This window comes from Mustela erminea, chromosome 5 (genome assembly GCF_009829155.1).
Source record: "Mustela erminea isolate mMusErm1 chromosome 5, mMusErm1.Pri, whole genome shotgun sequence".
Classification (NCBI taxonomy): Eukaryota; Metazoa; Chordata; class Mammalia; order Carnivora; family Mustelidae; genus Mustela; species Mustela erminea.
This window is the reverse complement of record NC_045618.1, coordinates 85,041,940-85,056,289: the sequence shown is the minus strand read 5'-3', so window position 1 is coordinate 85,056,289 and position 14,350 is coordinate 85,041,940. Positions and strand designations below refer to the sequence as shown.

The window sequence follows — 14,350 nt, the reverse complement described above, 5'->3', positions numbered from 1 at the left end:
TAATTGTTGACTGGATTATTTTAGATTTTTTATTTACTTTTTTGTCAGAGAGAGCAGGAGCACAGAGAAATTCAGGCAGAACAGGCAGAGTGAGAAGCAGGTTTCCTGCTGAGCAAGGAGCCCGATGTGGGACTCCATCCCAGGACGCTGGGATCATGACCTGAGCTGAAGGCAGATGCTCAACCAGCTGAGCCACTCAGGTGTCCCTGACTGGATTATTTTAAAGGTTTTTTTGTTTTGAGAGAGTGAGCGAGCATGCACATAGGCACAGGGGGAAAAGGGGAAGGAAAAAGAAAATCTTTTTTAATTTTTTATTTAAAATTCAATTTAATTAAATATACTATATTACTAGTTTCAGAGGTAGAAGCCAGTGATTTATCAGTTGCATGCAACACCCAGTCCTTATTACTTCACATGCCCTCCTTTATGCCCGTTACCCAGTTTCCCCACCCCCCACCCATCTCCACTCCAGCAATCCTCAGTTTGTTCCCTGTAGTTAAGAGTTGAGAGAGAGAATCTTAAGCGGGTTCTACATTCAGTGCAGAGTCAGACACCAAGCTCTATCTCAAGACCCTGACATTGTAACCTCAGCCGAAATCTAGACTCAGATGGTCTTAACTGACTGAGGTACCCAGGCGCCCCAGTCCTTGCCTGCATTCTTGAAACGGCCCCTGACTGTTCATTCAGCTTCCAGTCTTACCTTTCTCCTCTCCTAAGTCTGTATTGAGTTCCCTTGGTGTTCTCCTAATGCCCTGTGGATTCACTAACATTGTACTACTCACCCCATGGTAAATCATGTGTTTCTCTGTATTCTCCTCTGCATCATAAATTACTCTTACTCTTACCACCTTGAGGCATCTGGGTAGCTCAGTCAATTGAGGGCCTGTCTTTTTTTTTTTTTTTTTTTTTTTTAATTTGAGAGATAGCATGAGGGGGGAAGGGTCAGAGGGAGAAGCAGACTCCCTGCTGAGCAGGAAGCCCAAAGTGGGACTCAATCCCGATCCTGGGACAGGCGCCCTGAGGGCCTGACTCTTAATTTTGGCTCAGGTCATGGTCTCAAGTTCCTGGGATCCAGCCCCGCATTGGACTCCATCCTCAGCAGGGAGCCTACTTGGGATTTTCCCTCTCTCTCATTCTCCTTCTGCACCTCTTCCAGCTCACGCTCTCTCTTATGAGCTCTCTCTTAAGTAAATAAGTCTTTAAAAAAATATAGTAGGGACCACCTCATAATCATCTTTATATCCTAAACATCTAGTGCAGTGCCTGATTTTATATACATTTGTCAGTGGTTTATTAAATGAGTGAATTAATGAATTAATTTTAAAAATGCAGTTTAAGAAAACACCCAGCATGTATTGAAAAGCCAGATAAAGCAGTTTGGAAGGGTTTCATGAAGAGATATATTTTAATTTGGATGTTTAATGATACCTGAATAGAATTTTTGGTAGGAGGAGAGAGAGCATTTCAGGTATAGAGGAGTTTAAAAGTTCAGAGCTTCTTTTGAGAACTGTTTGGAACATAAGGTTCTGTGGGGGTGAAAGATGGAAAGGGTGATAGATGGTAAGATAAGTGAACCAGATTGTTGAGTCTTGAATAGGCTTTCAATCTCTGAACATTGTGAAACTCTGTAAAAATTTGAGTAGGGAAGAGATGCTCAAAATTTGATTTTGGAAGTCATCAACAGAATGAATTGAATTGAGGAAAAGAGATGTTAACAAGTAGTACAGTATAATAGGCCAGAAATAATAAGGTTTTTCACTAGGACAGTGGGAAAGAAAGGGACAGATTTTAGGCATTTGATGATGGAATTTGAGTTGTGAGAGACAAAAAGAAGTTGTAGATTTTCAAGATTTTTAATGAGAGGTATGGGGTTTAAGGGAATATGTTGAAGAGACTGGATGGAGGGACCATAGATAGGGATCCAGAAAGAAAAATGTGGAGATTAGATTATAATGAATACTGTCTTAATCTAATGTGGATTTAGCAGAATCTCCATATAAGGATATGATACAGGCAATTGGAAATAGGGTCTGAGGTTCAGGAAAGAGCTTAGGGGTAGTAATCATGATTGTGAATCATTTACATAATGGTGAACATTGGAGCCATGGCAGTAGATACGAAAATTAGATGGGATGTTCTGTTGTGGTACACGCTGATGTAGCAAGTCGTAAAGTCGAAGAGTTAGCTGCTTCTCAGTTTTTTTGTTTGTTTTGTTTTGTTTTTAAACAGTTTTATTTATTTATTTGACAGAGAGAGAACGATCACAAGTAGACAGAGAGAGAAGAGGAAGTAGGCTCCCTGTGGAGCAGAGAGCCCAATGTGGGCCTCGATCCCAGGACCCTGAGACCATGACCTGAGCTGAAGGCAGAGGCTTAACCCATTTGGGAGTCACCTTTTGTGTCCCTTATAAGTTGCTAATCTCCAGAGCAGGACAAGACATGATATTTGGATGAGTTCAGAGTGAAGAATTTGCAGAATATGAGGTGCCTGGGTAGCTCAGTAGATTAAGCATCTACCTTTCAGCTCAGTCATGATCCCAGAGTCCCAGAATTGAGCCCCACATCAGGCTCCCTGCGCGTTGGGGAATCTGCTTCTTCATCTGCCCCTCACCCTGCTCGTTCTCTCATTCTCTCACAAATAAAATAAATAAAATCTTACAAAAAAAAAAAAAGAATTTGCAGAATGTGTTTTCAAAGCTTTTACAGAGTCATGTGATGGTGTATGACTCCATAAATTTTACATCTTTTTTTAAAAGGTTTTATTTATTTATTTGACAGAGAGAGAGCACAAGTAGGCAGAGAAGCAGGCGGGGGAGGGGGAGCAGCCCCCCTGCTGAGCAGAGAGCCTGATGCGGGGCTCAATCCCAGGACCCTGAGATCATGACCTGAGCCAAAGGCAGAGGCTTAACCCACTGAGCCACCCAGGCACTCCTAAATTTTACATCTTTAAAGGAACTCCTGGATTAAATTTGTAGTTGTCTTTATATATTACTATATATATGATGAGAAGGCTACTTGCAATGGGATTATCAGATGTACTCACAAAATTTGAGATAATCTAGGCATTATTGTAGACCACCTGAATCTGAATCTTTGAGAGTGAAGCCAGCCTCCTCTTTAGTACCCTAAAGTTTGAAAGTCCCTGATACACATGATGATTGCCAATTTACTAAAGTTTAAAAATCAGGATCCTTTTGTAGTTGCCATTTTGATGTCAGAGAATAAAAGAGGTGTTACTTTAAAAAAAGAAAGTATAACTTTCCATTTGTAATCTAAAAAAATTGTCAACTTAAGTTTACCTTTCTTTCAGCTGAGTGTGAGAGGAAAAAATAAAAAAGAGAAACTTGAAGATTTCTTTAAAAACATGGTAAAATCAGCAGATGGAGTAATTGTTTCAGGAGTAAAGGTAAGATTTTATTTTATTAAAAGAGGTATTGGTTTGAGAATCTGTTTCTTTTAAGAAGATAGATTGAGATTTCAGACATGCAGATGACACTGTTGGAGTAAAAGAGAAGTTTGGACAGTAGAATTCTTAGGCCTGGGAATCTGGGCCCCCTGCCCTCAATTCTACTCTTTGGAGAACTTCCTTTTCCCAGGGGTGAGAGATCTGTAGGTCCAAGGGGATTTACCCACCTGGAGTGCATGCCCCTTCCCTCCAAACTAGAACAGGCTTTAGGGATCTGGAACCCCATATTTCCTTGCCTAAATCTGAAGCCTACCTCTAACTTTTCCTCTTCTGTGGGCCTCTTCTCTGAGTTCATCTTCCAGTGTGTGCATTCATGGGTGGTCAGGGGTGACCATGGAACAGCTGGGGAGAGGGCGGGCACAGGGGAGAAGATGAGTGTGCAGGAGAGAATATCCATTTACGTATGTATGTGAGGTTTTTCTGGGTGCCTTGCAGAACTGCAGGATAGGGCATGATGAGGGACTGCCTCCATTTGTACATTTGCCCTTGGCCTACAAAATCTTAGGAGCAGACTTGGGTTCAGATGTGGAGTTAGAAGAGCTCCTTTGAGGTTTTAGTCTTGTGGGCGGGGGTGGGGGGTGCCTGGCTCATTTGGTAGAGCATGTGACTCTTGATCTCAGGGTCGTGAATTCAAGCCCCATGTTGCACGTGGAGCTTACAAATAAACAAACAGGTGTATTCAAAATTAAAATAAATAACACCCAAGTTTTTCTTAATGATGTTCTAAAAATGGTACAAGAATTAATTTATCTGAAGACTCTTACCATTAAAAGAAAAAAGTTTATATTACATTATCAAGCAGATACAAAAAAAGATAAATGCTGATTTGTCATCATTGCCTATTTTTATAAATACATCTGAAGTAAAACTTAGGTGGGAATTACTGTTTATTTGATTTATACTTCAGTTTTTCAGAGACAGGTCAGCTGGTATGTTGACAATGCTTCTGCCATGGCTACTTTCTAATAAGGACTCCACTTCTTTCATTTTGATGCTACTTATGCATTAATATTGAACATTTTTCTTAGCATTAAGTATAAAGCACTGTATGGATTATGATTTTGGTGAAGAAGTAACTAACATTTTTTGAACATTTATAGTGTGTTCGTTGACCCATATTTTGTTTACTCTTCAACCCTACAAGTTGGGTAGTTTTATCCCCATTTTAACAGTTAAAAAAATTTATACACGTGAATTACAAATTTTAAAGAAATTTTGTTAGTACCGACTTTTTTTCCCAAGTTCCGTTAATGTGGATTTTAATTACATCATTTTAGCTGGTGCTTTTTCAAAAAAACATCTGCTGTTTTAGAAAGGAGGAAAGGACTTTGAATAGTTTTATTTTTAATGTGTATCTGGCTTTGTTTCAAAAAAGATACAATAATTGCTTCCAGAAGGCTAGTTTGGCCATATTTCCCCAAAGCAGTCAGAGATGGCTGTAATGACAAAGGCTTGGCAGCCTTCAGGAATGGCTCATAGAATACATAGTAAACCAAGAGGAATAGATTGAGACTTGCCTCTTGTGATTTTTTTCTTTTCAAAAGCAATAGATTACTTCCCCTGGCAGTAATGTATCTCTTGGAGAGGCAGGACTGTAGACACAGAACATGAGTAGGAAGGAACACGTTTCAGAGTTCAACATGTGAACATGAACCATTGTGGAAGGATCTAAGCTTTCATCTGCAAAACCATTCCAGATTTCTTCTTGGATAGATAGAAGTGCACGTCTGTATAAAGTCTGAACTTGTTGGTAAAATCATTAGAGGATAGCTGTGCTGTTTTACTGATCTTTTGTGATTATAATGGTAAAGTGATTTATGTATTATACTAAAGCAAATAAGTGAAAAATTATATTTTCTTTTGACCCTATAGGATGTAGATGATTTCTTTGAGCATGAACGAACATTCCTTTTAGAATATCATAACCGAGTTAAGGATGCATCTGCTAAATCTGATAGGATGACAAGATCCCACAAAAGTAAGGTTTTTCTCTGTGGCTAAAGCTTACATTTTTTTTTAATGGAATAATTATAAAGTTATTATGTTACTTCGAGTTTATAAAAGTCTTGATGTAGAAGAGTGTTTCTTAAACTGTGGTCTGTGAAGTCTGGACCCTAAGGCTCTTTTTATTTTTAGCAAGTCTGTGAGGTCAAAACTGTTTTCTTAATAGTCCATGGTGCTTTTTGTATTTTTCACCATGTTAACATTTACACTGATAAAGCAGAAGCCATGGTGGATAAAATTACTGGTGCCTTAGCACAGATCAAGGAGGTGGCATGAAATTGTGCTAAGAGTCACTATATTCTTTCCTGCAGTGCATTTACAATTAGAAAAGAAAAATTCAATTAAGAATATCTTTGATAGGGCGCCTGGGTGGCTCAGTGAGTTAAGCCTCTGCCTTCAGCTTGGGTCATGATCTCAGGGTATCGGGCTCTCTGCTCAGCAGGGAGCCTGCTTTCCGCCCCACCCCCCCACCCCGCCTGCCTCTCTGCCTACTTTTGATCTCTGTCAAATAAAATCTTAAAAAAAAAAAAAGAAAAAGAATATCTTTGATAAAGCAGTTAAAATTACTAATTGTAATAAACACTTCCTTAGAGTTCACGTTTTTAATATTCTGAACGGTGAAATGGAAAGTATACATAAAGCACTATGATTCCTTACTGAAGTATAACAGTTCTCTTTAGAAAAGCCCTGTAGTTGCAACTGAATTAGCTGCTTCCACCCCTTACCCGAAAAACACCATTTCTAGAGGGCGCCTGGGTGGCTTAATTGGTAAAGTAGCTGCCTTCAGCTCAGGTCATGATTCCAGGGTCCTCAGATCGAGACCCACATCAGGCTCTGTGCTCAGCAGAGAGCCTGCTTCTCTCTCTCCCTCTGCCTGCAGCTCTGCTTACTTGTGCTCTCTCCATAAATAAATAAAATCTTAAAAAAAAAACAAAAAACACTATTTCTACTTGAGAGAACAGCTGACAAACTATGATTATTCAAATTTGAGTATTTGATAGACATTTTTTTTTTTAAGATTTTATTTATTTATTTGACAGAGAGATCACAAGTAGGCAGAGAGAGGGGAAGGGAAGCAGACCCCCTGCTAAGCAGAGAGCCTGATGTGGGGCTAGATCCCAGGACCCTAGGATCATGACCTGAGCCGAAGGCAGAGGCTTTAACCCATTGAGCCACCCAGGCGCCCCTGATAGACGTTTTCTTAAAAATTAAATGAGTCTGTTACTTTAAGGAAAAAAACTGACAGTATTTGTTGACAGTGTTAAAGGTCAAGCTCTCCAGCAATAATTAGAATTTGGAAAACTTGTATCCATCCTCATGAACTTACTTCACAATAATTGAAGACTTCTCTGAGGAGATTGATAATCATATTTGAATGTGGTATTTTTGATATTGTTTGTATATATAATGAAGTTTGTCAACATTTTGGAAGATTTGTTTAACTCATTGAGCCGATATTTTCTACAGTCCTCCATTCTACCAACTGAGCTATCGAAGGCTCTGCTGAGCTGATATTTTCTAAATGATCAAATATATGATGTTACAAAGTCATGTACGTAAAAGATTCATTCAAAGTTCAAGATAGACTGTTTTCTTTTAACAGCTTTATTGGGGTATAAGTTGGTATCAGTAAGTTTAGTGTTCAAAGTATACAGTTTGGTAAGTTTTGACATATGTGTAAAATCATAACTGCCAGGGTATCTGGGTGGCTCAGCGGGTTGAGCCTCTGCCTTCAGCTTGAGTCATAATCTGAGGGTCCTGGGATCGAGCCCTGCATCGGGCTCTTTGCTCAGCGGGGAACCTGCTTTCCCCCACTCTCTCTGCCTGCATCTCTGCCTACTTGTGATCTCTCTGTCAAATTAATAAATAAAATCTTTAAAAAAAAAAATTGGGTGCCTGGGTGGCTCAGTGGGTTAAAGCTTCTGCTTTCTGCTCGGGTCCTGATCCCAGAGTCCTGTTATCAAGCTCCCCCATCAGGTGCTCTGCTCAGCAGGGAGCCTGCTTCCTCCTCTCTCTCTGCCTATCTCTCCGCCTACTTGTGATCTTCGTCTGTCAAATAAATAAAGTCTTTTTAAAAATTTTTTTCTAAATCATCACTATAATTAATATAATAAACATATCCATCACCACCAAAAATTTCCTTACAGCCCTTTGTATTCCCTCCTTTTTGCTCTGTCCACAGGCAACCATTGATCTGCTTTCTGACTCTATAGATTAGTTTGCATTTTCTAGAATTTTATATGAATGGAATTATACTATATGTACTTTTTATTATTTGGCTTTAAAATTCAGCAAAGTTCTTTTGAGATTCATTCAAGTTGTTGTGTGTTTCAAGAGGTCATTCCTTTTTATTAATGAGTGTTACACTGTTGTATGGATATACCACAGTCGTTTATCCATTCAGCTGTTGGTGGACCTTTGGGTCATTGCTAGCTTTAGGCTGTTATAAATAAAGCTGACATGAACCATCTATACGGAAGCCTTTAATGGACATGTGCTTTCATTTCTCTTGGGTAATACCTAAAAGAAGAGTGGTTGGATCATGTGGTAAGTGTATAATTAACTTCCTAAGAAAATGCCAAACTTTCTCCCCAAAATGAAATGATTATACCATTTTACATTCCTACCAGCTGTACGTGAGAGTTCTAATTGCTCCACATCTTTTCCAGCAAAGATACTCAATCTTTTTCCTTTTAGCTGTTCTCATAGTCCTCTCAGTGTGATTTTAATTTGCATTTCACTAATGATTGATAATGTTGAACATCTTTTCTTATGTAAGTCCTCCAGCTTAATTCTTCTTTACCAAAGTTGTTTTGGCTCCTCTAGGTTCTTTATATTTTCATATGGATTTCAGAATCAGCTTGTTGCTTTCTACAAAAATGATGTCTGAATTTTGATTGGGATTGTGTAGAATCCTGTAGGTCAATTTGGGGAAGATTGACAATATTGATTCTCTGATACATGAATGTAGTGTATTTCTCCACTTAGTTAGGTCTTCCTTAAAGTCTCTCAGCAATATTTTATAACTTTTATTGTACAGATCTTATATACCTTTAGTTAGATTGATCCCTGATTATTTTTGCTGCTGTTGTAAATTATGTTTTTTACCTTTCCTTTTCCAGTTGTTCTTTGCTAATACATAGAAATACATTGTATTTTCTATATTGATCATATATCTGGCTGTCTTACTAATTAAACTCACTTATTGGTTCCAGTAACTATTTTGTAGATTCCTTCATGTTTTCTACATAGATGATCATCTGATGATAGAAACAGTTATACTTCTTTACAGTTTAGGCTGCATTTATTTATTTTCTTTGCTCCATTGTACTGAAGCTGTACCTGTAGCTCCAGTACAGTGTGGATGGAAGTAGTAAGAGCAGCCATCTTTGCCTTCTTCCTTCTCTTAAGGGGAAGGCATTCATTCTTAAACCATTAATTATGGTGTTTGGTGTAGATTTTTCCTAGATGCTTATCAGGTTGAGGAAACTCTCCTATAAATTGCTAGGTTTTGAAATAAATAAATGAATAAAAATTGCCAGTTTTCTGAGAATGTTTTTCTTTTAAATTAGGAATGAATGTTGGAATTTTATCAGATGTTCTTTTTGCAGTTACAGTGTTGAGATAATCATATTATTTTTTTTCTATTAGTATGGTTAATTGTATTGATTGATTTTCAAATGTTAAACCATCCTTACGTTCTTGGGATAAATATCACTTACACAATGGAGTTTAAATGTAATAGAGTTCAGGGATGCCTGGGTGGTTCAGTTGGTTAAGCAGCCAACTCTTTTTTTTTTTTTTTTTTTTAATTTCAGTGTTCCAGAATTCATTGTTTATGCACCACACCCAGTGCTCTGTGCAATACGTGTCCTCCATCATACCTACCACCAGGCTCACCCAACCTCTCACCCCCCACCCATCCAAAACCCTCAGATTGTTTTTCAGAGTCCACAGTCTCTCATGGTTCATCTCCCCCCCCCCCCCAATTTCCACTAGCTCCCTTCTCCTCTTTATTTCCTCATGTCCTCCATGTTATTTCTTATGCTCCGCAAATAAGCAAAACCATATGATAATTGACTCTCTGTGCTTGACATTTCACTCAGCATAATCTCTTCCAGTCCCGTCCATTTTTTTTTTTTTTAAGAATTTATTTATTTGACAGAGAAAGATCACAAGTAGGCAGAGAGGCAGGCAGAGAGAGAGAGGAGGAAGCAGGCTCTCTGCCGAGCAGAGAGCCCGATGTGGGACTCGATCCCAGGACCAGGAGATCATGACCTGAGCCGAAGGCAGTGGCTTAACCCACTGAGCCACCCAGGTGCCCCCAGTCCCGTCCATATTAATACAAAAGTTGGGTATTCATCCTTTCTGATGGAGGCATAATAGTCCGTAATAGTCCACATCTTCCTTATCCATTCGTCCATTGAAGGGCATCTTGGTTCTTTCCACAGTTTAACCACTGTGGCCATTGAAGCAGCCAAGTCTTGATTTCTGCTAAGGTGGTAATCTCAGGGTCCTGGGATCCTTCCTCCATCAGGCTCTCCTTCTGCCCCTCCCCTTACTTGTATGCTCTCTCTCTCTCTCTCTCAGATAAATAAATCTTTTTAAAATTAAGCAGTGGCTGGGACGCCTGGGTGGCTCAGTTGGTTAAGCAGCTGCCTTCGGCTCAGGTCATGGTCCCGGCGTCCTGGGATCGAGTCCCACATCGGGCTCCTTGCTCGGCAGGGAGCCTGCTTCTCCCTCTGCCTCTGTCTGCCATTCTGTCTGCCTGTGCTCGCTCTCTCTCCCTCTCTCTCTCTGAGAAATAAATAAAATCTTAAAAAAAAAAAAAAATTAAGCAGTGGCTCACTGGGCTAAAGCCTCTGCCTTCGGTGCAAGTCGTGATCCCAGGGTCCTGGGATTGAGCCCCGCATTGGGTTCTCTGCTCAGCAGGGAGCCTGCTTCCCTCTCTCTCTGCCTGCCTCTCTGCCTACTTGTGATCTTTGTCTGTCAAATAAATAAATAAAAATCTTTAAAAAAAGAAAACTGAAGAAAATATTAGTGATTCTAATTTATTTATTTGGCCAAATGGAATGGTGCTTTTAAGAAAGATGGTTGTGGGGGACCTGGGTGGCTCAGTGGGTTAAAGCCTCTGCCTTCAGCTCAGGTCATGATCCCAGGGTCCTGGGATCAAGCCCCGCATGGGGCTCTCTGCTCAGCAGGGAGCCTGCTTACCCGTCTCTCTCTCTCTGCCTGCCTCTCTGCCTACTTGTGATCTCTCTCTGTCAAATAAATAAATAAAAATCTAAAAAAAAAAAAAAGAAAGATGGTTGTGAACCTATTTACAAAGTCATAGTTATTACATATAATTAATTACATAACATACAATTTTACAGAATTATAAAATAAAAATTATTTTTTCATGATGCATGAACTTAGCCTAGACTATGAAAAATTAAGTTTTCAACATCACTGTAATATATAAAATCAGGGCAGTTTGCTTATTTTCTGTGATCACATAATGATATAACAGCTAAAGAGGGTAGTATCCTATGAGCCAGATATTAGGATCCAGGAATTTCTTGCTCTAAAAAATAATTTTAGGGGCGCCTGGGTGGCTCAGTGGGTTAATGCCTCTGCCTTCAGCTCGGGTCGTGATCTCAGGGTCCTGGGATTGAGCCCCGCATCAGGTTCTCTGCTCGGTGGGGAGCCTGCTTCCTCCTCTCTCTCTGCCTGCCTCTCTGCCTACTTGGATCTCTGTCTGTCAAATAAATAAATAAAATCTGTAAAAAAATAAATAAATAAAAATAAATAAAAAATAATTTTAGGGTCAATTTATGTATAAAATATTAGTGTAATTTATATTAAACACAAATAATTTTTAATTAATTTTTTTGTGAGTGTTCCAAAATTCATTGTGCATGCACCACAGTCTGTGCTCCACACAATACATGCGCTCCTTAATACCTACCATGAGGCTCACCCACTCCACCAACCCCCTCTCCTCCAAAACCCTCGTTTTGTTTCTCAGAGTCCACAGTCTCTCATGGTTCATTTCCCTCTCCAGTTTCCCCCAACTCACTTCTCCTCTCCATCTCCCAATGTCTTCCGTGTTATCCCTTATGCTCCACAAGTAAGTGAAACCATATGATACTTGACTCTGTCTGCTTGACTTATTTCACTCAGCATAATCTCCTCCAGTCCCATCCATGTTGATATAAAAGTTGGGTATTCATCCTTTCTGATGGAGGCATAATACTCCATTGTATATATGGACCACGTCTTCTTTATCCATTTGTCTTTTGAAGGGCATCTTGGTTCTTTCCACAGTTTGGCGACTGTGGCTATTGCTGCTATGAACATTGTTGTACAGATGGCCCTTCTTTTCACTATGACTGTATCTTTGGGGTAAATACCCAGTAGTGCAATTGCAGGGTCAAAGGGTCCTTAATTTCTTAAGGAATCTCTACACTGTTTTCCAAAGTGGCTGTACCAACTTGCATTCCCACCAACAGTATAAGAGGGTTCCCTTTTCCACATCCTCTCCAACACATGTTGTTTACTGTCTTGTTGATTTTGGCTATTCTAACTGGTGTAAGGTGGTATTTCAGTGTGGTTTTGATTTGAATCTCCCTGATGGCTAATGCTGATGAACATTTTTTCATGTGTCTTTTAGCCATGTCTTCTTTGGAGAAGTGTCTGCTCATGTCTTCTGCCCATTTTTTGATGTAATTATCTGTTTTGTGTGTGTTGAGTTTGAGGCGTTCTTTATAGATCTTGGATATCTGCCCTTTGTCTGTAGTGTCATTTGCAAATATCTTGTCCCACTCCATGGGTTACCTCTTTGTTTTATTGACTGTTTCCTTTGCTGCGCAGAAACTTTTGATCTTGATGAAGTCCCAAAAGTTCATTTTTGCTTTTATTCCTTTGCAGACATGTCTTGAAAGAAGTTGCTGTGGCTGATTTTGAAGAGGTTACTGCCTATGTAACCTCTTGTTTTTGTTGGATTTTGTAGGATTTTGTTGAATTCCTGCCTCACATTGAGGTCTTTTATCCATTTCAAGTTTATCTTTGTGTATGGTGTAAGAGAATGGTCGAATTTCATTCTTCTATACATAGCTGTCCGATTTTCCCAGCACCATTTATTGAAGAGACTGTCTTTTTTCCACTGTAAATTTTTTCCTTCTTTGTCAAAGATTATTTGACCATAGAGTTGAGGGTCCATATCTGGGCTCTCTACTCTGTTCCACTGGTCTGTGTGTCTGTGTTTGTGCCAGTACCATGCTGTCTTGGTGATCACAGCTTTGCAGTAAAGCTTGACACTTGGTCTTAGCCAAACGGCCAAGAATTGATTGGAGTAAAGCTTGAAATCAGGCAATGTGGTGCCCCTGTTTTGTTTTTCTTTTTCAACATTTCCTTAACAATTCAGTGTCTCTTTTGGTTCCATACAGATTTTAGGATCGTTTGTTCCAGCTCTTTGAAAAATACCAGTGGAATTTTGACCAGGATGGCATTGAAAGTATAGATTGCTCTAGGCAATATAGACATTTTAATAATGTTTTTTCTTCCGATCCATGAGCATGGAATGCTTTTCCATCTTTTTATGTCTTCTGGATTTTCTTTCATGAGTGTTCTGTAGTTCCTCGAGTACAGATCCTTTACCTCTTTGGTTAGGTTTATTCCCAGGTATCTTATGGTTCTTGGTGCTATAGTAAATGGAACTGATTCTCTAATTTCCCTTTCTGTATTTTCATTGTTAGTGTATAAGAAAGCAACTGATTTCTGTGCATCGATTTTGTATCCTGCCACATCACTGAATTGCTGTATGAGTTCTAGTAGTTTGGGAGTGGAGTCTATTGGGTTTTCCATAGAAAGTATCATGTCATCTGCAAAGAGAGAAAGTTTGACTTCTTCTTTGCCAATATGAATATCTTTTATTTCTTTTGTTGTCTGATTGCTGTTGCTAGGACTTCTAGTACTATGTTGAACACAGAGGTAAGAGTGGACAACCTTGTCGGAACACAAATCATTTTTGATTCCTGCCTCAGTAAACCAACCTTTACATGATTTTTAAGTGTTATTTTTTTTATAACTTAAACTTTTAGGATAATAGTGAACAATCTCACATGTAGAAGTTACCATTCAGAGTCTGAAGTTTGTATTCACAGTGTCTTTATGGGGACATCTGGCTGGCTCAGTTGAGTAGAGCATGCAACTCTGTAAGTTTGAGCATGGAGCCCACTTCAAAAAAAAGATTCTTTATGAAAGATATCAAAATCGACTTGTTTTGAATTTTTTAAAAGATTTTACTTATTTATTTGAGACAGAAAGAACGAGAGAGTAAGCATGAGGGGGGAAGGTCAGAGGGAAGAGCAGACCCCCTGCTGAGCAGGGAAAGATATGGGACTCATTCCAGGACTCCAGGACCTAAGCTGAAGGCAGTTGCTGAACCAACTGAGCCACCCAGGTGCCCTGTTTTGAATACTTTTTTTTTTTAATAATTTTAAAAAGTAAATAGAGTCACCAAATTTCAGTCTTGTCTGTTGAATGTACAGCATAAGAAAGTACAGTGTAAGGATTACTGTTCTTTTAAGAGAATAAACACATTAAACCTTATAAAAAATACTACTGGTGTAAGTGGGAATTTCCATACAAAGTAAACATGTCTGGGATTTAGTTAATAATAGCAAACATTTGTATAATACTGTACTTGCTGTGTGCCTGTATAATAACATTCATTAATTCATTTAGTCCAGGTGATCGCACAGAGCTGGTACCATTATTATCCCCATTTACAGATGAGGAAAGTAAGGCATACACAGGCTAAGTGATAAGATCAAGGTCATATAGCTGGTAAATTGGGATTGGACCCTAAGCAGTTTGGTTCCAGTTCCGTGCTCTT

General features: G+C 39.1%; 1 protein-coding gene across 1 annotated transcript in view; it reads left to right on the top strand.

The window, feature by feature from the left end:
- Positions 1-14,350, top strand: part of SNX6 (sorting nexin 6) — a 63,208-nt gene that overhangs the window by 24,551 nt on the left and 24,307 nt on the right. Inside the window, exons 7-8 of the mRNA XM_032344014.1 lie at positions 3,310-3,405; positions 5,338-5,443. Of these exons, the coding sequence (XP_032199905.1) occupies positions 3,310-3,405; positions 5,338-5,443 (202 nt within the window). The remainder of the gene's footprint in view (positions 1-3,309; positions 3,406-5,337; positions 5,444-14,350) is intronic.